Consider the following 23,114-nt stretch of genomic DNA (forward strand, 5'->3'; position numbering starts at 1 on the left):
ACCTAACTACCTTTCTTTTACTTTAAATGCATTGTTGATTGTTAGTTTTAGTTACTGCCAAAAGCCAAGTCATTCATGTAAATATAAGTCTTTTTGTCCTTCATATAAACATGTTAACTTTTGGTGTCCGTCTATTTATAAGGTAATTTTGGTTTCCTTTTTGTCTAATCCATTTTTGAGCTTTGCATAATATATACATTCATGCATGTTTAGTATATAGTTGGATTTTATCCTATCATCTAGAGCAATTTATTCCATTTAGCCATGGCCCTCCCCTTCTCTCTCCCCTACCTTCCTTACCAATACAGTTTATTCTCCTCTCGTCAGCATCATACCTCCATCATCAAGCTTCTAGCTTCTATACACTCTCTTATTCGTAATTAACTTCATTTAGTCTCACCGCTCCACTGCTCTTCCATCTCCACTATCAGTATGCTGCCACTAGTCATCTCTAGCTAATCCCATTCTAATGGGAAATTGACTAAGCACTAGCCTCTACTATCTAGCCTGCTTCCTTGTTGATACTCAAAATCCACTAGATATAGCTTATATACACACCCTTAATAATTTTAATAAGACCCCCTGCCCCACTCGCCTCCTCTACTAATACCCTCTGTCAGTATACCGCACCAACGGTCATTGCCAGCTAACCTGACGTTGGCATGACACTGAGTAGGCACCCCAACTCGATCTTTTCTAGTGGAAGTTCAACTAGCATGCCTCCATATTGATATCATAAAGCTAGAAGATCTAGATAAGTCTGCACCATAAAGCCAGCTTCTATACACCCTTGTTACTTTCAGAAAGATTTCCTGCCCCACTCGGCTCCTCTATTAATCCCAGCTGTCAGATACATCACCGACGGTCGTTGCTAGCTAACTTTAGGATGCTAGCTAGCGGACATTCGTTAGGCACCCAAGTTTTGTCTAGTGCAAGTCCAGCAAGCATGCCTCCCTATTGATACCGTAAAGCTAGCAAATCCAGGTAAATTCACACCATAAGCCAACTTTTAATACAACCTTGTTAATTTCTGTAAGACTCCCTATCCCACTTTCCAATCTTCTCTAATAACCCCAACAGTCAGATACGCCGTGAATGATCATTGCCAGCTAACTTGGACGTTGGCGGTCCCAACCCGATCTTTCTTAGTGGCAGTCAAGCTAACATGTCTTTCTTATGATATCCTAAAGCTAGCAGATCCAGGTAAATCAACACCATAAGGCAGCTTCTATACACTCTTGTTAAGTTCAGCAAATACTCCATGCCCCATCGCCCCTTCTTTCCCAACTAGCGCTCAGATACATCACCAACGGTCATTGCCAGCTAACTTGATATTGGTGAGACATTGATTATTAAGCGCCTCAACCCGATCTTTCATAGTGGCAGTCCAGCTAACACATGCTTCCCTGTTGATATCCTAAAGCTAGCAGATCTAGGTAAATCCACACCATAAGCTAGCTAATATACAATCTTGTTAATTCCAGTAAGACTCCCTGCCCCACTTGCTCTTCTATTAATCCCAAACTAGCTGGCAGATACGTCGCCAATAGTCCTTGCCAGCTAACCCGACGCAGGCAGGGCATTGATTAAGCACCCCTAGCCCGATCTTTCCATTTGGCAGTCCAGCTAACATGCCTCACTGTTGATATCCTAAAGCTAGCACATCCAGATAAATCCACGCCAAGACTTAAATTCTACGATTATATTTAATTCTTAAATCGAATTTTGATTCTCTCGTGAAAGCTTTGCAAGAATTAATTAAGTTAGATCTCACTGCCCATCGCCTACGGAACCTTGATCAAGGGTCACGTGAAGTCACCCCACCTACATCTTTATCTAACCGTTAGAGCCATTGGAATGAGGTGTAATTCAATCATCACAACAATTCCATATCCTCCAATATATTATTATTCTACTTGGACGATATCTCCAAATCAATACGGAAACCGCTTTATACACTCTTGTTAATTTCAGTAAGGCTTTCTACCCCATTCTATCTTCTATTAATCCCAACTAGCTGTTAGATACATCGCCAACGGCCACTGCCAGCTAACCTGACGCTGGCGAGACATTGATTATCAAGCGCCCCAACCCGATTTTTCCTGGTGGCAGTCCAGCTAACATGCGTCACTCTTGATATCCTAAAGCTAGCAGATCCAGGTAAATCCACGCCATAAGCCTTAAATTCTGCGACTACATTTAATTCCCAAATCAAATTTTGATTCTTTCGTGAAAACTTTGCAAGAATTAATTAAGTTGGATCTAGCTACCCATCGCCTATGGAACGTTGATCAAGGGTCCTCACGCGAAGCCGCACAGCCTACATCTCAATCTATCCGTTAGACCGCGCAGCCTATATCTCCATCTATCTGTTAAAGCCATTGGATAGAGACGTCGTCACCACAAAACCGTATCCTTTCATATATTATTATTCTACTTGGACGATATCTCCAAATCAATACGAAAACCGCCGCGCAAGATTCTTCGTGAGATTTTCCGCTTAATTAACATATATGGTGATGCATGTTGCTAGTGCATCTCCTTGGTACACTGTTTGTGTGCAGGTAGCAAGATCAAATCAAAAAGAAAAAAAACGTAAAAGTCGCTTGACAACAACCTCCATCTCCTTGAATGCTCCAAAGCCCCCCACAGGGCACGGCACGTCACTTTCAATCGCTGGCCCTGGACCGGGCCCACCACCACCCCACCCCTCCTCCTCCGGTTAGCTAGGGTTACTCGCGGTTAACCAACCTCTGGTTAGCGTCTAGGGGGGTTAGGGTTAGGGTTTGCTTTTCATCCTCCGTGGTAACGTGGCGTAGTAGTAGGATCGATCATGTGTGGCCTGTGGGCGTGCCGCTGCTCGGTGGGTGGACGGAGCAGTAGTAATAATAAAATAATAATTTAATATTAAATTAAATTTAATAAAGAAAAAAAAGAGAGTGGGATGGGTGTGTCATGTGTGGGCATGGATGGATGGAAAGATACAGGGGGCGGATCGGGTGTGGCGCATCGGCTTCCGCGCCGTCGCTGTGCTTGCTGTCGCTCGCTTTGCTTCGTGTGGGCGACCTCCCTCTTTTGCCAGGCAGCTGTGTCTGCGTGTGGGGCCCGAGACGTAGCTTAGGGCATCCAGAGCGCGCTATGTTAAGGCCAGCCACAGCCAGCGTCGTTTTCAGGGCTGGGCCCCGCACCGAGATTATAATAAAAAAGAAAAACCCTCGCCTCTCGCCAGTTCGCCTCTCTCGGCTCTCGCGTGAAATTTCCCTTTCCCCATTCGCGTCCCCGCAGACCGCAGCCCTCGGCCCTCCGCTCCGCTCCCAGCGCCGCCGCCCGCCCTATTCCCCACAGCTGCCGGCGCGTGCTCGCCCGATTCCGCGCCCACCCGCGGCGGATTTCACCTCCCAGTCGCGGATCTGGTCCGTGGCGGCGGGGAGGAAAGGCGAAGAACCCGAGCGCGCGCGGTTGCGACGGCGCCGTAGACGGCAACACCAGGCGACGCCGCGGCGGCCATCGACGACGACCGTGTCGACAAGGAGCTCCGTCCAGCCGCCAGCTTCACCGCTAGCTTCCGATCCACCTTCCCGCGCGCATCCTTCCGGCACCAAGCCGTCCGTCCGCCGCAGCGGGGGACGTCCGTCGGCGCAGCTCCACCACACCCGACCCCCCTTCAGCGCGACGACAACAGCTAAGGCACAGGTAAAAATCAATATTTTAACTCTTGATTGATGATGAGGTCGGGTCGGGTCGGGTCGGGTCTTCGGTTTCAGAAGCTTTTTCTGCTTAAGGACTTCTTAGATCGTTCTTGCTACGTCCGCGGTCGACTTTAGCTCTACTTTCGCTGTCTGCAACCTGCTTATTTCCCACCCTCCTTATTTTGCACACGCGAGATGCCTTACTGTGCCTGCACGGAAGCCGTGACCACCTATATTTCATGTCGCGAAAAATGCGGGCTTTACTTGGATTCTTGCAGAAACGAGTGGCCAGCCCTGTAGAGTTAACACAGCAGCCTTGCTGGCATGGACATGCATGGAAGTTAATCATGTTTTATCTATCTCTGCCTTATTTGGTAATTGACGTTCCAGTTTTATTTTTATTTATAGTCCGGGAATGAATTAATTAGAGGTCGGTTGTATTCATTTTTTCCCTTTGTTGCGATGTGCATATGGCTCGTTATGCTGTGTTCTATTCCATGAACGAACTAACGTGCTGTTAACGCAAACGTAAACAACATCGGTCGCCAGCTAGTTCAAATCTATCCCCTCCGGTAACGTCCACAGCTCAATTTCATTTACGTTTGTGTTTTCATTGGTACAACCAAACAGCATGTAAGATGTATAGTCTCGTTATGTTGGGATTTACACAATCAAGCTTGCTAGTTCCTCATTCCTGTTGTACGTTCTTTGTTTCAGCGTACTAGCTATCTCTTTCTGCAGTCTCGATGAAACAAGATGTGTAGGATAAGTCATGCAATGCTTTCTGTTTTTTCAGGGCTGTACTGTGAGGTGTTTGGTTCGGTTCCAAGCTCATCACGACTTAAGTGACAAAGTTGTGCTGCACACTGTGCTTCTAGCAAATGGAAGCAGCTGCTCTTGCTCGTAGAGCTAGAGCAGTGGAGGAACTACGGCGTCTAACTGCAGTTGCTGAATCTGATGATACACCAGCAGAGCGTCTATCTACAGTTGCTGAATCTGATGGCACACCAGCAGAGCAGGAGTGCGACCACTTCTCCCTGAGGTATTCATTTTCCATACCCAGTGCAGATGTCTGCGTTTCTTCTTTGACTTCCATTCAATGATGCATCTCTATCTAGCAGTGTAACACTGTTTAGTTGGTACTGTGTGAGCACGGTTAATTAAGCATACTTATTAAACAGTCATTTGTTGTATGCAAGCACAATGAATTGGCATTATTGTGACACAATTGATCAACGTCCAGGTGGGCATGGTTTATCAACTTTTTGCCTTATACAGTCATTTGTTGTCTGCAAGCACAATGCATGGACATTATTGTGATACAATGCTCAATGTCCATGGGTGCTATGCATTTGGTTCGATTATGTTTAATGGGTGATCATGGTTTGTCATACTTCTGCCTATATACAGTCATTTGTTTTCTTCAAGCACAATACCTGTGCCTTATTGTGACACATTGCTCAACGTCCATGGGTGTACGTTTGGTTTGATCTGAAGGGTCAGTTGGTCCATTGGCTCCAATACGTGTCATGCACACTATTTATGTTGCTTGTTTTTTATTTTTCTTTTGTCTTGTGTAATCTTAATTTGCTATGTATGTATTATGTCGACCCTCCTCTCACTAGATCCGGCGCCTCCCTCTCCCGGCCCTCCTCCCTCTCCCGGATCCGGCGGCGCCGCCCCCCTCCCGGCCCTCCCTCTCCCGGATCCGGTGGCGCCGCCCCCCTTCCGGCCCTCCCTCTCCTGGATCCGGCGGCTCCGCCGCCCTCCCAGCCCTCCCTCTCCAGATCCGGCGGCGACGGGCGTGGTGGTGGCGGCGGGCGTGGCTGTTGCGGCGGCCTAGGCGTGGTGGTGGCGTGGCGAGAGGGAGGAGAAGACGGCGGCTTGTTTTTTTTTTTCTGAAAAATTGTTTGCCGAGTGCTCGACAAAAAACACTCGGCAAAGTTAGTTTGCCAGTAGAATTTTTGCCGTGTGCCCCAAAGGGTTTGCCGAGTGTTTTAGTGGCTTTGCCGTGTGCCCTAGGCACACGGCAAAGCTCCCGTTCCCCGTAGTGGTCTTTACCATCTGATTGGTTTTGTTACACATGCATGTCTATCTTTATTTATCAGTTGTCCATTCATGTATTTTTCTATGTGTGTGCATGGATTGTCCTTCCGATAACTATCTTTCTATGCTTTTGTGATCTCAATTTGAAAATGTTGACGTTATACTTGATGATTTTAGCCATATGTTTCTTCCTTTCTGTTTAATACCAGCTAAGTAGAAATGAATGAATGATGTAAATGTTTCTTTTTCTTTCTTTCTTTCTTTATTACACATTCACAAAGTGAGGACAAAATGAGATTCATAAGTAAAACTGCCTATGCACAACTTCTGATTGAGAATTGCTTTTCGGTACTGATCCTTTCTTTTTATCTAGAGCAAACATTTGATGATTTGTCTATACATATATATCATAACTCTCATTGTTGATTGATGCTTTTGTCAGGGGTTATGTTGCTATGATGCAGAAGGAGGATCCGAAGCTTTGCTCTCCTCATATTTTCCATAACCAGCCACAATGTGATGAGCACCATTCGTCCCCAGTTTTGGTGTCAAAGTATCATCAATGGGATTGCTCAAAATGTCTTGATAGAATGAAAGTTTTAGGCCATAGACCTACACCTGAAAATGTTTCTATGGAGCAGGATGGAATGGATGATGGCTGCTCTATTTCAATTGTTCGGATTAGAAGACTGTTTCCTTGCACACAGCAATCATCTGATAGATTGACCCTTTCAAAGGCCGCCCAAGAATGCAATTCAAAATGCAGTTCTCCTGGCAACAAAGCAATTACTGCGATGAATGTTCCAGTAGCTGAAGAAAATGTCCCAGAGGCACTCGTTGAAAGAAGTGTTCCAGCGACACAAGGTATGGCTGAGCATGTTGGATTCTTAATTAATACATTTTGTTGTATACAATAAGCTAATAGACAATATTTCTTCAGATTTACAGGCCTCTCCCAACAATATGGATGTGTCAGTAAATATCTTGAATGCTGTCTCCAAGGATGTGAGCCATGTACCTGATGATGTTCAAAAGATATCAATCATTGAAGAAAATGGCACACAGGATCCACCTAGTCCAAAATCTTGTGTGGCTCCAAATGAAGATGAGAGCAACATAGCTCAAGATGTTCCCAATGATGACCCCAACGAGCCTAATGTTTGTAAACCAGTATCTGGGCACGAAGGCAAACAAATATCTGGGGACATTAGCAACCAAGTCTGCAACAAGGGTCCACGCCGAGCATCGTTAAAAAGAAATGTTGGATCTGATCATAAGAAGAAAATGAACAAATCCACTGAACTGCCAGATATTTCAGATCTCAAATTTTCTCAGAGAAAGCCAAAAAAGACGAGGCTGTTATCAGAGCTCATAGGCACTAACCAGCAGGTAGGGGCTTCTGCAGATGCCGTTCAAGTGGACCATGCAAACAGTGTTGATCCCTGTGAGGGTGGTAAAAGAAAAATGCACCTTGAGGTTGGAAAAGATAACGACACTCCTAATGAGAAAGTGGACGAAATCCAGTCAAGAGCTGTCAAGAACAAGGCAAAACACACAGTAGACAAGGTAGACGATGGATCCTCTCTAATGAACTGGCTGAAAAGCACTCATAAAAAAGTTAGAACAGAGAAAAAAGACTCAGAACACAAGAATCTTGATTCCTCTGCCGTTCAAAACTCTTGCCCAGATATAGTTGCTTCTAATGATATGCATCATGATTTCCTATCCTCAGTTGGGGATGTGGGCCAGGAAAAGGTGCCATCTACTACCAGTGCCAATTATGGCAATGGAAAGGCAAAGAATGACAACCTGGAGCAAAATATGCAGAAGGTGGATGATCTGTGCCAAAATGAATCCAGGAACTTGAAACAGAGGTTCTTCTCAAATGAAAAATCAACAATTTTGCTAAAGAGAAAGGTGCTGTCCACTCATGACGAGAACATTGACATTGAGAACAGTACTATAAAGAGAGATATGCTCAGGTCAGGTGATTTACCTCAAATGGAACGTGAAGGCTCTGTACAGAGATGTTTGGCAAAGGTATGATTAAAGAAAAAATCCTACTGAATATATAAATAAATTATTACATTCATTTACCTGTTTACCTACTTTTGCTGACCTGAATTGGGGACCTTTGTCCAGTATAGGATTTTTAATCCCTGTAATGTTTGTGCATTTCTGTCTATGCCACTTTGCTCCCATGCCATCCGAGCTTGCTGTTGTGTACACCACTAGAATTTTTTGGCACTTTTTCTGAGTTCTGACATTTGAGTTCACAAGTCTGCACGCATGCCAACTGAACTAGCTATTTGTGTGTGTAACTAGTTTGGGATGGCAAGTGAGCAAATTAACAAATCCCAAATTACATACACTTTCGTTATAAACTATTACGATATATTAGTTTTACAATGGTGCAAGCAATAGGAAATCCAAACTGAAAATTTACTCTGCTTCTCTACAAATATTGTACCCTCTTCTACCCTGATCCGAATTTGCGGATATTATGAAATATTGACTTTTCTTCGTTACCACAGGTTTCTCTTGATAAACAGAAGATCCAGAAGGTGCCTGGCCTCCGCAAGAAGAATATACCAAAGAATAAGAGGAAAGGAAAGCAGGAGGTGCATGAGAAACAGAATGTGATAGATGAATTCCCCATGGACATTGTTGAACTCCTCGCCAGAAATCAGCATGAGAGACAGTTGATGACTGACACCATTTCTTTGGAAAACTGTCATACTCAACCCAAGGTAGCTCAAGTTGACTGTGCTGAATTTGCAGCCAAGGATTGTCGAATCAATGCATCAAATGAGTTCAACACTAATTTCCAGAAATCTTTGGCATCGGAAAGTCAGCAGAAGTCCTTACAGGATCATGCATCATCCATTACAAAGGCTGCCAACATGACTCCGCAGGATTTACATACTCAGAAGTCATCACAGTGTCATGCAACATCCAGCACCAGCACCGAGGTTCCAAATGGTCATCCTCCAGAATCACAAATGCAGAATTCGCTTGAGGTTCATTCATTACCCATCACACGGTCTTTCAATGTGTACCCTTCAAAATTACCTGTCCTTGACATTTTGGAGTGTACACAGGAACAACAGACACAATTCCACAGGGACGAAGAAGTCACCATTGCATGTACCTCACCTATATTTCAAAATCATCAACATATTGCTGAAGTGCCTGCTCGGAGCTGGAGGGATAACGGGGAAAAGAAGTTGATGTGGGATTCTTTCAAGACAGCTTCAAGGAATTCACCAACATCATCATATGGTTTTCAATTTGGAAACAGACTTCAAGAAGCTGATTCAGCTCCCATTCATGCATATGGAGCTTCTAGTAACTATGTAGCTCACCAGCCAGTAATTGTGGCCGTAGATCCCTACACAAAGGAAGCAGTTAGCCTGGTTCAGCCAAGAAGTATTCCAAGCACAGCACTGACTATGGGGTCTGGTAGGCTGTATGATCAAAGGATTCCTGGACAGTCCGGCCTTTATCCAAAAGAGCCTATGCCCGCTACACATCTTCTGAGGCTGATGGACTCATCAACAGCTTCAGGCTTCACAAACTATCAAAGACCTGACAGGCGCCAGATGGAACTTCATCAAACACAAACTCTCGGTACACAATTTACGCAGCATGATCAGTATAATGCATCACCGAGCACATCATATGGAAGCCACATAATTGAAGAGGTTCCACTGACACTGCAAGACTTATCTCGGCGCCAGGTCCAGCCAAACTTGCACAGGCCTGTACGCCCTCATCCTCGAGTTGGCGTGCTTGGTTCATTGCTGCAGCAGGATATTGCAAACTGGTCTGAAAACTGTGGGCCACACTCTGGATACAGACTAGGTGATTCTAAAGGGACAACATCGCTTGATATGAACAGAAAAGGAAACTACGAGGCCTCGAACTCAGAAATGTTCTCAGCAAGCTGGAATGCTCTGCAGTTGGGTTCTGTTACCTCTGTTGCCAATGCAGAGTACCAATTGCCAAGGTATGGTACAGGTCAACCTTCTACCAGTGGCAATGGGAAAACAGTTCATCCGCTGGATAAGCTTGTGAGGAAGGATATCTGTGTGACTAACAGAAATCCAGCTGATTTCACTGTAATTAGTGACAAGAATGAGTATATGAGAAGCATTTGAGTCTGAGGCAGGGAGGAGTGTTGTAGTTGGAATACATTTCACGTTATCAGTGCCAAGCAATCATCATTGGTAGAGGAAGGCTTTGTTGAATCTTCTGCAAGGTAAAATATCCTGTCTCCTCTTATTTCTTTTTATTAACAGAATCACTTTGATGAAACTTGAATAATTTCTTACTCTAGATGGATGGTGCATGCAGGCTCTTTGTAAGACATTGATGGATGTGCTGCTTCCTGGACGCAGAGCAGCAGCTACCATAGCCAGGTGCAGTCTCCAGCTTATTGTTGCAAATGTTTTATACATAGGCGAAGAACTGATGTCGGGTTGCCATGGAAAACCCCAATAAACTTATATCTTGTAGATAGGCAAATGTACAAGAGAAGCATGTGAGGCTGTGGCCATAGTAATGTTTTTTTTTTGTACTCCTGTCCCAGAATACTCTGCAATTCTACAATTCAAAATTTATCCCAAAAGAATGGCCCATATAGGTGTGAGATCTAATGTACTCTAGGCTAGCAGGTGTATCAGCTTACTGTACTCTATGTCATGTGGTTGAGCAATGTGTAAGGTGGTGAACTGGTTCTGGCTCCGAGTGTTGTATAGCATCAGACCGCCCTGATGAAGGCTTGCTAAAAGAACGGCTGATTCTTAGATGAATTATGCTAAACTGTTGAAATCTTTTATTGGGTTTTTGTCCCAGAGGCAAATGTTGGTGCTAGTTGTTGTTGGACAGTGGGGCCTGCATTTCTTCCGTTGTTCGGTGTCTGAGTGGATAAATCGGACTGAATGAAGCTTGTGATGGCTGCACTGGTGAATGGTGAGTGGCAGAGGATCTTTGGGGGAAAGTTTCCGCAGGCGTTGCCGATGTGGTGACCGAGTGGCAGAGGTGTTGCAGGTTGATGTGCAGTTGCTGGTAAAGCAGAGTATGGTTCCTCTGATTCTGAAGCTAGCCTACCTTTTGCGTTATCTGAATCTGAAAACGCAGCTGGAATTCAGAAGTCATTCGAGAGTTCAGAGTCCGAACTGTCAGAAGCCGGTCACGCGGTGGCTATCCCAAGTCTCCGTGGAGGGAATCATCAAGGTCTCCTCCGTCCACTAGGACTTCTACTTCGCACCGGCCAAGCTCCGTATGGTAGCGACATAAATAGAGTACATGCCAGTCCGGCCTATGGTGTAATGTGACTCCGCAAGCTCCGGGCCCAGGGTCAGTCAGTCCCATTTCGTAGTGGTTTATGTGACAAATTTTTTTTTGGCAATATATTGATTTTGTTTTCACAAACTCAAACGGGTGATGGGTCATTTGTACACACGCACGAGCACGACCCTTCCTGGCGGTTTAGTGAGGTCATCGTCGAAGCCACAGGCGGTAGGAGGACGGGGCTTGTTGCAGGGAGGGTGGGGTCAAGACGATGGTAGGAGGGTGGTGGAGGCGTGAGAACAGGAGTGGCAGAGGATGGGCGCGATGAGGAAGAAGGGGTGCGTGTTAACGTGCCCCTTTTGTTTTCTACTAAAGACTAAAGAATCTAAGTTATATAAAAAGAATTAGTAATTTGCCGCCAAACGCTCTTAAAACCAGAGCAAATTATTGAGGATCAATGCAGAATTCTTAATCAACCCTCCCCACCACACAAATTACTTGTCCAAAATTTTAGAGGGGCGACATGATTGTCGTTCATTTTCATGTCGTACCTTTCACATAAGTTCGGTGTCCGTGTACTACGAGTACATTACACATATTAGATTGCCCAATTTGGTGAACCTACTCTTTTAAGAAAAATTGCTTTCTTTGGCACCTAGCATTTGGTTAGTAATATCACAACTTATTTTTTTTCCAGCTGATGTGCTTTGGAGGGATGATTTGTTTTTTCTTTTTAATACATTTTTAATGAAACTACAAAAATATACCTTGAATTCAAAATATAATATATTGTCATCTCCTTAAAACAATTTAACGATTTTGAGCAGAGTCCTACTATCGTAAAATGAAATTATCGAATTTCGTTTTATGGGAAAACAGTTTTATTTTTTGTAAACAAAAAACATGATTTCTTCTTAAAGTCCTTTTATGGTAAACTATCTACCAAAGTCGTTCATCCAAGGAACAAAATTCAAAGCTACGTGCTTTTCTTAAAATATTTTTTTTTGTCAAGTGAAACAAAGGATCCGGGGACATCTAGAAATCTTGTAATTCTATAAATATTTGGTAAAATTGAAGCATAACCCATCTTTCTAGTACCTGGAATCATAGATTTTGCACTTTAGAAACTAATTATTTCCTAGAATGCTATACTTGAGTTTTTGATTAAGTTGTTTAGCTTCAAAATGTTTTTTTTTTTTGAAAATACAGAAAAAACATCTAAATTCAAAGTTGGGAATTAATTTTTTTTCATGTAATTTCTCAGCATACGTACTCAAGTGAAATTCAAAGTTCCTTAACAGAGCACATGCTCAAAGTTAGGTTTTATATTGAAAATTAAATATTAAAGAATTCAAAACAAAACTCAAAAGCTCATGGCATGTGTCCATTATCTTTAGCATTCATAAAAAAATCGAGCATATTTTAAGTCCTTTTAAATTTAATTTTAAAATACAACCTAATTTTGAGCATGCATTTTGTTAAGGAACTTTTGGCTTTACTTCACCTATGCTAAGAGATTACATGAAAAATTGCCAACTTTGTCGGTGTTTCGAAACACCGGCTAGTAAATTTATATCTGCGTGTCTGGTCCGGATGGTGTGCTCGGAGGACACAAGGATTTATACTGGTTCGGGCAGAATGTCCCTACGTCCAGTGTGTTGTTGCTCGTGTTACCGGCACTAGTTTGCAGTAGGGGTTACAAACGGGCGAGAGAGGAAGAAGGTCCCAAGTCTTTGGTGAAAAGATCGAATGAAATTGAACCTTGTTGAGCTCGTTTAGCCGTGTGCTCGTCCCCCTTTTGGTGCGTCCTGCTTCCCCTTTTATAGGTGAAGGGGAATGCGCAGGTTATAGTTCGTCACTGGCGCCATGCCTCAACATCATTAGCTGGTCGTGGCGTTCCATCCCGTCCTGGCGGACGGCATGGTGAACCGACGTGCCTGCTAGCGACCGCACGGGGATTAGGCAGCACAGGGCCCGCGCACCCGTCACTGTTGGCGACGCAAACCCCCGGGCATGGCCTATCGTGGCCATGGGTCAACGTCTCCCTTTTTTATGTAAAAAGGTTAATGCGTTCCGACCCTTTCCATTGTTAAGGTTGTAAAGCTTGAGGTACGAGCGAAAAAACTCTGATCACACTGGTGAGCAAAAACGCCGTAGCCGCTGGAGCATAGGTTTCTTGCAGTCTGACTAGTTTCACTCAGCATTTGTTTCCGCAACCCTTGCTTCTAGATCTTAACGTGAGAAGGGGTCGGGCACAACGATTGTTTCTGAATAGGTATGCTCTTATCAGCCCCCAAGTGAGGCCTAGCCCCGTGCCGTTGCCGGGGTCGGGTGTCACTAAAGATCGAGAAGACGATAGCAAAATCGATAAGAGAAAGTGTTTTTCATTTCAAAAACGTTATTCTTAATTTTCATAAGTATACGCATAGATTAGGGGTAAAAGCGACGTAGCTGCTCGATGTTCCAGGCGTTGACAAAGACTTTGTCGTCGATGGTCTTGAGCTTGTAGGTGCCCGGTCAGAGCACCTCCACGACGATGTACGCTCCCTCCCACGACAGAGAGAGCTTGTGGCGGTTCTTGTTGCTCTGGATGAGGCGTTGCACCAGGTCCCCAACATTGAAGGCCCAACCCCACACCCGACGGCTATCGTGCTGGCGCAATGCTTGCTGGTACTTGGCTAAGCGAAGGAGGGCAACGTCGCGCACTTCATTGAGTTGATCCATGGTGTCCTCAAGGGAGGCCTCGTCTCCCTGCTTGTTGTACGCCTTAACCCTCGGTGCTCCATAGTTGAGGTCGGTTGGGAGGAACGCCTCAGAACCGTAGACCATGAAGAAAGGTGTGTAGCTGGTCACCCGACTGGGGGTTGTCCTCAGGCTCCAAAACACCGCGGGAAGCTTCACAACCCATCGTCCGCCGAATTTGTTCAGCCGGTTGAAGATCCTAGGCTTGAGGCCTTGTAGGATCAGGCCGTTCGCGTGCTTGACCTACCCGTTCAGGTAGGGGTGTGCCACGGTGGCCCAATCGACACGAATGTGGTATTCATCTCAGAATCGAAGGAACTTTTCCCAGTGAGCTGCGTGCCGTTGTCCATGATAATGCAGTTTGGGACTCTAAAACGATGGACGATGTCAAGGAAGAACAACATGGCTTGCTCAGACTTGATCACGGAGATCGGCTAAGCCTCTATCCACTTTGTAAACTTGTCTACGGCGACAAGCAAGTGCATATAGCCCCTAGGCGCTCTCTTGAGAGGTCTAACCATATCGAGCCCCCAGACCACGAACAACCACGTGATGGGGATCATTTAGAGCGCTTGGGCTGGCAGGTGGGTCTACCGAGTGTAGTATTGACACCCTTCGTAGGCGCACACAATCTGTTTAGCGCTGGCTACTATGATCAGCCAGTAGAAGCCCTGTCGGAACGCATTTGTGACCAGGGTCCTAGGTGCGGCATGGTGTCCGCAGACCCCATAGTGGATATCTTTCAGCAACTGCTTCCCTTTTTCGATGGGGATGCAACACTGTATGATCTCGATGTGGCTTCGCTTGTAGAGCTCCCCCTCAATAATGACGAAGGACTTGGCGTGACACGTGAGCTGCTGAGCCTCTGTTTTGTCCATCGGTAGCACCTCACAGAGGACGTAATCGAGGTAAGGCGTCCTCCAGTCAGCAAGAGGGTCGAGCTCTGCCACTGGGTTTGCATCAAGCTCCATGACCTTGAGGTCAGGGGGAGCTGAGGGTTGGTTAGCCCCCAAGCCCGGGCTCAGCGACCTATCACCATTTCGTTTTGGCTCCTCGTAGTGGACCGAGAGCTTGTACTGGTCGCTAGTGAAAATGCTCGTCGGCACCGGCTCTCGGCCAGACACCATCTTTGCCAGCGCGTTAGCTGCTTCGTTGAGTCACCTCGGGATGTGATTGAGATTGAGACCATTGAACTTGCCCTCCAGCTGGTGGACCTCTCGGCAATACACAACCATCTTGGCATTGTGGCAGCTTGACTTCTTCATGACTTGGTCGATGACCAGCTAGGAGTCGCCTCGAACGTCGAGCCATCGGATGCCCAACTCAACAGCGATGCGTAGGCCGTTAATGAGTGCCTCATATTTGGCCACATTGTTGGAGGCAGGGAAGTGGATGTGGACCATGTACTTCACGTGCACTCCGAGGTGTGAAACGAAGACCAGCCCCACGCTGGCCCCCTTCTTCATCAGCTACCCATCGAAGTACATCGTCCAGTACTCCTGGTCGATGGCCTCTAGCGACATTTGAATCTTGGTCCATTCTACCACAAAGTCAGCCAGGACTTGGGACTTGATGGCCGTTTGAGGGGCGTACGAAATACCCTGACCCATCAACTCGAGTGCGCACTTTGCAATCCTTCCTATGGCATCTTGGTTTTGGACAACCTCGCCGAGGTGGAAGGACGTCATGACCATCACCGGATGTGACTCGAAGTAATGACATAACTTCCTCTTAGCGATAAGGACGGCGTATAGGAGTTTCTGAATTTGGGGGTAGCGAGTCTTGGAATCATACAAGACCTCGCTAACGAAGTACACATGACGTTGTACTTTGAGGGCGTGTCCCTCCTCTTCTCGCTCTACCACCAGGGCGGCGTTGACTACTTATGTGGTGGCCGTAATGTAGAACAGGAGTGGTTCCCCATCGGTTGGGGGGACCAGGATTGGGGCCTTCGTCAGGAGCTGCTTGACCTTGTCAAGTGCCTCCTAGGCCTCGGGCGTCCATTCAAAATGGTCGGCTTTCTTCAGAAGCCCAGAGAGGGGGAGACCTCGTTTGCCAAGGTGTGAGATAAAACGGCTGAGCGTGGCGAGGCACCCTATAACTCGCTGTACCCCCTTTATGTTCTGAATCGGGCCCATCCTCGTGATGGGCAAGATCTTCTCTGGGTTGGCTTCGATGCCACGCTCGGAGACGATAAAACCCAGCATCATACCCCTCGGGACCCTAAAAACACATTTCTTGGGGTTGAGTTTGATGTCGTTTGCTCGGAGTTTCGTGAAGGTCTGCTCTAGGTCGGCTATGAGCTGGTCAGCCCATTTGGACTTGACCACGATGTCGTCTACGTAGGCCTCAACGGTTCACTCGATGAGGTCCCCGAAACACTTGAGCATACAACGCTGATACGTAGCCCCCGCATTTTTTAGACCGAACGGCATTGTGACGTAGCAGAACAATCCAAATAGGGTGATGAAAGACATCGCGAGCTGGTCGGACTCTTTCATCATGATTTGATGGTATCCGGAGTACGCATCAAGGAAGCAAAGGGTTTCACACCCTGAGGTCAAGTCGACTACTTGGTCTATGCGCTGCAAAGAAAACAGATCCTTTGGACACGCTTTGTTGAGACCCGTGTAATCAACACACATTCTCCATTTTCCACTCCTTTTCCTTACATGAACGGGATTGGCTAACCACTCAGGGTGATACACTTTCTTGATGAATCCGGTCGCCAAAAGCTTCACAATCTCCTCACCAATGGCCCTGCGCTTCTCCTCATTGAAGCGACGCAGGTGCTGCTTCACTAGCTTGGAGCCTGGCCTGATCTTCAAGGTGTGCTCGGTGACTTCTCTCGAAATGCCTGGCATGTCCGACGGCCTCCACGCAAAGATGTCTCTATTGGCGTAGAGGAAGTCGACGAGCACGCTTTCCTATTTGGAGGAAAGCATGGTGCCGATGCGCACCACTTTGCCCTCAGAGCTACTAGGGTCTATGAGGACCTCCTTGGTGCCCTTCACGGGCTCGAAAGACCCAACCGACCGCTTGGGGTCGGGTGCTTCTTCGATGATCTCCTCCCTGATGGTCGCGAGCTCTTTGGAGGCGACAATCGCCACGGCGTGTTTGCAACACTTGACCTCGGACTCGTATGCGTGCTAGAAGGAGGTGCCGACGGTGATGACCCCATGTGGACCTAACATCTTCAACTTCAGATAGGTGTAGTTGGGGACGACCATGAACTTCGCGTAGCATGGACATCCCAGGATGGCGTGGTAGGTCCGGTGGAACCCGACCACCTTGAAGGTAAGGGTCTCCATCCTGTAATTGGTTGGATTCCCAAAGGTGATGGGCAGATCAATCTGCCCAAGCAGCACTGCATGCTTTCCAGGCATGATGCTGTGGAAAGGTGCCCCGATCGGTCGGATGAGCGATCAGTCGATGCCCATGGCGTCGAGCGTCTCAGCGTACATGATGTTGAGGCCGCTGCGTGCCGATGATCGGGTTGACCACGAGCGAGTATCTTCCTAGCTGTGGGACGCTTTACAGGTGGTCGGTCCGATCAAAGGTGATGGCAGACTTCGACCATCAGAGGAAGGAAGGCATGGTCAGCTCAGCCACATAGACCTTGAGGCACGCAAGCTTCTAGCGGCGCTTAGAGTCATAGGCCACTGACCCCCCGAAGATCATGAGGCAACCATCTAGTGTCGAAAAGCTGCCGTCCTTCCCCTCGGCGTCGTCTACCGCTGGCATGGGCTCCTTTCTATGACCCCCTTATTGGAGCCACCGGATAGGAACCACTTCATGAGGGCGTAGTCTTTGTATAGGTGCTTGACGGGGAAGGCATGGTTCGGGCATGGCCCTTCAAGCAGCTTCTCGAAGTGGTCTAGGGTACCCTCGGCGGGCTTCCGACCCCCTTACGGTCGGCAGTGGTTGGGGGTGGTACGGACCCCTTCGGGCAAGACGAAGCCCGCGCCCGAGGGTTCGGACGAGACATAGCCCGTGCCCTCAGTGTCGGGCGAGACGGCTCCTGTACCCTCAGGGTCGGGCGACATGGGGCCCGTGCCCGAGGGTTTTGGTGAGACGGAAACCGTCCCTTCGGGGTCGGTCGAGACTAAAATACGTCCTTAATTATCTAGACGAGTTGTCGTCCGTGGTCCTCAGATCCCTTCTTCGGGTATCCCTAATACTGATATCCCCGACAACCTTCTAAACCATGACTTTAGATTATTTTTTCTCATATTTTTGGAAAACAATTTTTGGAATTTTAATTTCAAAACTGCAAAAGCTATGGTCAGATATAAGCAAAATGAACTTTGTTTGAATTTTAGCATCAAAATTTCATTCCGTGGATGAACGACTATGATAAATAATTTACCATACACAATTTTAAGAAGTGATGTTTTGTGTTTCCAAAAATAAAATTATTTTTCCTAGTACGAGTGCACCCAAAATCGTTTTACGACGGATGAGTTTTTTTTTTGAGTAAAATGCACTAAAGGTCCATTAACTTTTGAAGATGTGTCATTTAGGTCCATCAACTTTCAAAGTGTATTTTCAGGTCCTTAAACTTTCTATGTTGTGCATTGCAGGTCCATAACCATTCAGTTGCTTGGTAATTTTTCATTGAACCCGTTCACTTGAATAACTCTATCTCAAAATAGCCCTCACGAAGAACCTCCACCGGCTGCTGCTGCCACTGCCACTCTTCCTCCCTTGCACCCACCTCTTCCGCCGCGGCACGCCGCCGCCGCCGCCTTCCAGCGGCATTCCCATCGGCGTCGAACTAGAACTGCACGCGGCCCATGACGCTGGTGAAGTTGGCGAGCATGACCTTCTGGAGCAGCTGCTCGCCTGGTCAAACACGCGCTGAGTCCCAGCGCCCTGCCGTTGGCATCGCGGATGTTGGGGTCGGTGGAGAAGGTGACGTTGCCGCCGGCTTCGTCGAGGAACTGGTCGAAGGTCGCGCCCCACGCGTGCCCAACGGCTACATGGTAAACCTGATGGCTCGCGTCGGAAGGCTAGACGGACGCGGGACGCGCGTGCTAATCGAGGGCATGTTGACTGTTGAGGCAGTCGTGCTGCGGCGAGGCCGTGCTCGACCTCGACGGCTGGAGGGTGAGCGCGCACTGGAGCCCCAGCTCTTCTTGCTCGGATAGGTCCCGCGGCGTGGGCGTGTGGAAGACGATGACCATTGACGCCGCACGTACACACGCTTCACGCTTGGCTTGTCACCGAGCTCGATCAGTTCCATCGTGGCCGCTGTTCATGCAGCTAGCAAAGCCATCAAGATGTATGTACAGTGCCGCTATTCACTAACCATTCTGCCTAGCCCAAGTGACATAGGAGCCGAGGTGCACCGAGCGACTCCGACGTACTCGCACCCGCTGCTGGTCGTGGACGTCGGTCCAACCTGGGGCCCAAGTACCCGCTGTCATTGGCGCACATGCGCGCGCGCTCCTCTGCGTGCTGGACAAGCTGCTGCGCCTCCCGCTGGCTCAGGCCACGCTGGCCCGCGCCGCCGTCGACGCTGAAGGTCTGCTGGACGGCTTCCTCGTCCTGGCTGACGCCTTCGGCACGTTGCTCGCGGCATTGGTCGCACTCCGGCAGCACATGCGGAGCTCGTAGGCGAAGAGGCTGTACGCGTTGATGTGGACGAGTCCGGGCTGGCGTGGACGACGAAAACGCGCGACTCCATCGAGTTGGCGCGCTCCAGGAGGTCCGCGAGCATGGCGCGGTCGGCGCTCGGCGGGAACGCGGCCTTCTACGACACCCTAGCGCACGTGGCCTGCAACGCGTCGGCGTGAGCGATGCCGCCACGGCGGCCGTAGTCGACGTCGACGTAGACAGCGGTGACCTCCCTCCATCCATAGAGCGACACGACGTCGGCGATGGCGGCCATCTGGAAGCGGTCATTGTGCATGCTGCGGACGAAGTAGGGGTACTGCAAGGAGGTGAGCGCCGGGTCTGTGGCGGCGAAGGACACGTGTGCGATGACTGAGCAGCCTGACCACCCGGGCTCCCACTCGCCTAGCTGTGGTGTAGCAGGCCCGGCCTAGTAGCGCGCGTGGCTGCCCGGTGCTAACGACTGCCTGGCCGCTAGCACGGCAGTGCCATGGCTAGCCCACACGGCCGGCTGCCCAATTGCCTGGCGGTAGCATGGCACAGGCGCCTGCCCGATCCCATGGCGTTGTTGGCCTGGCGCAGCGGTGTGGCTGGCTTGTGCGACCGCCTGCACGCTCGCTGAGCAGCGGCGTGGCTCCCAGCGCCGATGCCTGCTCATGTTCTCCGTGAGGCTATTTTGGGATAGAGTTATTGAAGTGAAGGGGTTCAATGAAAAATTACCAAGCAGCTAAACGGTTATGAACCTACAATGCACAACATAGAAAGTTTAGGGACCCAAAAATGCACTTTGAAAGTTGATGTACCCAGATGACACCCCTCCAAAAGTTAATGGACTTGTGGTGCATTTTACTCTCTTTTTTAATCGCTCTACTAGGATATTCAAGATATATTTTTGCCATTTCTATATCAAAATGTACTAAAAAGGATAAAAAGTTTGGGATAGAAAACCCGAACCGAATATGCTTTTTTGTTGGGCACCTTTTCTTTTGTAAGAGCATTTGTTCTCGGTCGGAGCAGTTGGGCAAGAGATATGTCGTGACAGTTCTTCACCAATATTACGTATTTTTTGTTTATATATAATCATTCCGCTTATGCAACTTTTTTTTTGGATATTTTTTAGCACAGGAAAGCAAACGCGTAAGACAGCAGGAATAGGACTGGCCATTGTATGACCCATATATGCATAGACATGCTTCTTGTGAAGTTTGTTTCCCAGAAGCAACCATAACTACTTGGTTATGTTTCCCTGCAAGGATTTTGCAAACAACCTAAGTTAAGGCCAGAATATTTGTAGCTCGAGAACATGGTCCTTTCAGAACAGATTCCCAACCCAAGCATTTCAGGAATCCAGTGACTCAGCAAGCAGTTGCCTTTACCTTTCCAAATAATTATGCTCGGCTCTCTCTCATCCTTTTCAGATTTAGACAGGCCGAGTGCTACTTTTTTTCTGAACCGAGGTACGGATTGGACTGTCTGTACGTTCAGAAAACAGCTCTGCGCATATAGATGTGTTTCAAAGGAAGAAACCAGAAAGGGCGGATGACGTTGGAGATTCGGAAGGAGTCCAGGCTCTCCGATCCAGCGAGGTTGTGGACATCGGGAAGCAATGGATGACAGCCTCCAGGCCCAAAGGGCAAAGGCTCTCTCACACAGCATCCATTGATTGCCATGAAAATGGGTAACAGGAGCTGTGGATCCGGTTCCTGCAGCCCATGCATACAGACCCATGCATACTAGCAGGGCCGTACCTATGATTTGGAGGACCCTGAACAAAACGTGCGATGTGGCCCTAAAGTTCAAGAAGTAAACTAAGATTCTTTCACAACATATAAGAGCACCCCTTTGAGTTTGAGCCACAACTTCTAATCTTTACTTCTTCTTATGCTTTTCATGGCCAGAATCATACCTCCTATTTCTAGAAGACATGATGAAGATCAATGAAATAAACAAATTTCCTCTCCAACCCCTTGACTATAATGTGAATTTTTAGATTATCTAATTGGTTAATCTCCTATCCAAGATACAACAATAGACAATTGGAATGAAAGTGGTATGGCGGTGGCACGGCGGATGACCATAGGCCTTACTTTGGGCCAATACTAAACTAGTGATTGCAGGCCTAGTGGCATCTTTTTTTTTCTATTCAAGGATTAATTATTGCTAATTACTACTTAGTGTAAATATGAAGGCCCTGCAATTTTGGAGGCCCTGAACAGTGCCCCACTTGTTCCTGTTAATGTACGGGGCTGATACTAGCCGCCCATATATAGTATGTTGACAATGGACAAGTTGGCACATGCAGTGGAGGAGGACCTAGCCCTGAGAGAGGCAGATGCCAGTGCCGGATTGGCAGGGCTGGCAGGACTCCGATCCATGCTTTGACAGATTTAGATGACAGTGATAAGGATGAAGATTACACCCTGCTACCTTCACCACAGCCATTTCCGAGAGCAGCTCGTGATGATGATGAGGCAATGCAAGTGGATCGGGTATTGGCGTATTGCATTTCCAGAGAGGACACCCCACTTTCCTATATACTTCGGGCGAGACAGCCACATCCACTCCAGGGATCTTAGAGTCCTTTGAGCTTCAGCACCAGATGGTTGGTATGCAATTTCAACTCATCCAGATGCGGAGAGAGCAGAAAGAGAGGTTTGAGACCCAGCAGCACTGTGCAGAGAGGCGCGAGGATGCCCTAGCTAGAAGCGTTGATCGGAGGGCACATCGATCACAACACATCTTGAGCATATTAGAGAAGACAGAGCACAAATGCATATTAGTTTGTATACCGTACCTCTACCACTAGATAGGCTTGCTATACCTCCTCAGCTCAGGTCCCTAAGCTTCTCGCCCACCGACAGCTTAGCCATCTCTTATGTCTCAGACATCTTTTCTTCAGAAGCAGGTCTAACTAGCCTAAGCACTTCAAAAAGCACTACACTAATCATCTAATATATTTTAAGCACTTTTGGTGTCTAGAAATCTTCCTCAGCTGCAACAACAATCAAATGTCTAGTTGTGTGCGTGTGCGTGTGTGTGTGTTGGGAGGGAGGGGGTATATACAACCCCCACCCCGAGATCTAGCCGTTGGCCTTGGACTGTCCGCAGAAGGTCAGGTGAGGTCATACGAGAAATACTCTAGCTGTTGCTAACCACTGGGGCCTTTCCTCCTATGGCATTTCTCCGGTGACCATCGGAGGGTTCTGGTGCCCCTTCTGTCTTCTCTGTATAGCTTTTGCAGGAGTCCCAATGTTCTGGTGACCTAGCACTGAATTTTTCTGGTGCCTCTACAAAGGCTCCGTTCTTCTGCCCTGTTGACTATACACCGAGCCTAAGCTCTGGTGCTTGGCAACACAACACCACCAGAGTTTTACAGTGAGTGTTAAGACGACTGACCTTCAGGTTCCTTAGCTCCGGTGCTCTAGCAGGGGCATCACTGGAGTATTCCGGTGCTCCTGTTCAGAGCCCGTTTGATTTCGTTCCTTCGCGTCTTCTCATGTTGGCTTCTTCTATTTCGTGGCTTGGACTTCTTGCATGTCTTCTAGGGTCTTCAACACTGCTCCATGGCTTTGCTTAAGGTGTTGATCACTTATCTTCATGTTACTTTTTTGTTCATGTCCATCCTTGCATCCATTGAACTACATACCTTATAAGCTAGCAAACATCATTATTCCAAATGGGACATATGTTGTTATACATTCACCAAAATCATATACGGTCCTAGTT

At 47.5% G+C, this 23,114-nt stretch overlaps 3 protein-coding genes across 6 annotated transcripts; 1 reads left to right on the forward strand and 2 right to left on the reverse strand.

Annotated features, from left to right (window-relative positions):
- The first annotated feature begins 3,213 nt into the window (after positions 1-3,213).
- Positions 3,214-11,154, forward strand: LOC136513053 (protein EMBRYONIC FLOWER 1-like). Of its 4 annotated transcripts, none has more exons than XM_066507055.1 (7): positions 3,214-3,693; positions 4,486-4,731; positions 6,178-6,599; positions 6,676-7,775; positions 8,270-9,996; positions 10,092-10,156; positions 10,254-11,154. In XM_066507055.1, the coding sequence occupies exons 2-5, from the start codon at positions 4,571-4,573 to the stop codon at positions 9,893-9,895; spliced, it is 3,309 nt and encodes a 1,102-aa protein (XP_066363152.1). In that variant the 5' UTR covers positions 3,214-3,693; positions 4,486-4,570; the 3' UTR covers positions 9,896-9,996; positions 10,092-10,156; positions 10,254-11,154. The 4 variants fall into 4 exon arrangements, with proteins under 4 accessions (XP_066363152.1, XP_066363153.1, XP_066363151.1 ...); XM_066507056.1 differs by having other exon boundaries at positions 8,270-8,755; positions 8,837-9,996; positions 10,092-11,154; XM_066507054.1 differs by having other exon boundaries at positions 10,075-11,154.
- Positions 11,155-13,547: 2,393 nt separating this feature from the next.
- On the reverse strand, positions 13,548-13,859 carry LOC136510444 (uncharacterized). The gene has a single exon (XM_066504885.1). The coding sequence runs from the start codon at positions 13,857-13,859 to the stop codon at positions 13,548-13,550; it is 312 nt and encodes a 103-aa protein (XP_066360982.1).
- A 503-nt stretch (positions 13,860-14,362) lies between these two features.
- On the reverse strand, positions 14,363-14,899 carry LOC136510445 (uncharacterized). The gene has a single exon (XM_066504886.1). It carries the CDS (start codon positions 14,897-14,899, stop codon positions 14,363-14,365), a length of 537 nt encoding a protein of 178 aa, XP_066360983.1.
- Positions 14,900-23,114: the final 8,215 nt, after the last annotated feature.

This window comes from Miscanthus floridulus, chromosome 16, assembly GCF_019320115.1.
Source record: "Miscanthus floridulus cultivar M001 chromosome 16, ASM1932011v1, whole genome shotgun sequence".
NCBI classification, from domain to species: domain Eukaryota; kingdom Viridiplantae; phylum Streptophyta; class Magnoliopsida; order Poales; family Poaceae; genus Miscanthus; species Miscanthus floridulus.

Excerpts from the sequence above, each read along its gene's own strand:
- LOC136513053 (XM_066507054.1), top strand. The coding sequence starts at position 4,571 with ATGGAAGCAGCTGCTCTTGCTCGTAGAGCTAGAGCAGTGGAGGAACTA. Across the intron at positions 6,600-6,675 it reads AAGTGTTCCAGCGACACAAG|ATTTACAGGCCTCTCCCAAC; the intron begins GTATGGCTGAGC and ends ATATTTCTTCAG. Across the intron at positions 7,776-8,269 it reads TACAGAGATGTTTGGCAAAG|GTTTCTCTTGATAAACAGAA; the intron begins GTATGATTAAAG and ends TCGTTACCACAG.
- LOC136510444 (XM_066504885.1), bottom strand. The coding sequence starts at position 13,859 with ATGGTCTACGGTTCTGAGGCGTTCCTCCCAACCGACCTCAACTATGGA.
- LOC136510445 (XM_066504886.1), bottom strand. The coding sequence starts at position 14,899 with ATGGTGTCTGGCCGAGAGCCGGTGCCGACGAGCATTTTCACTAGCGAC.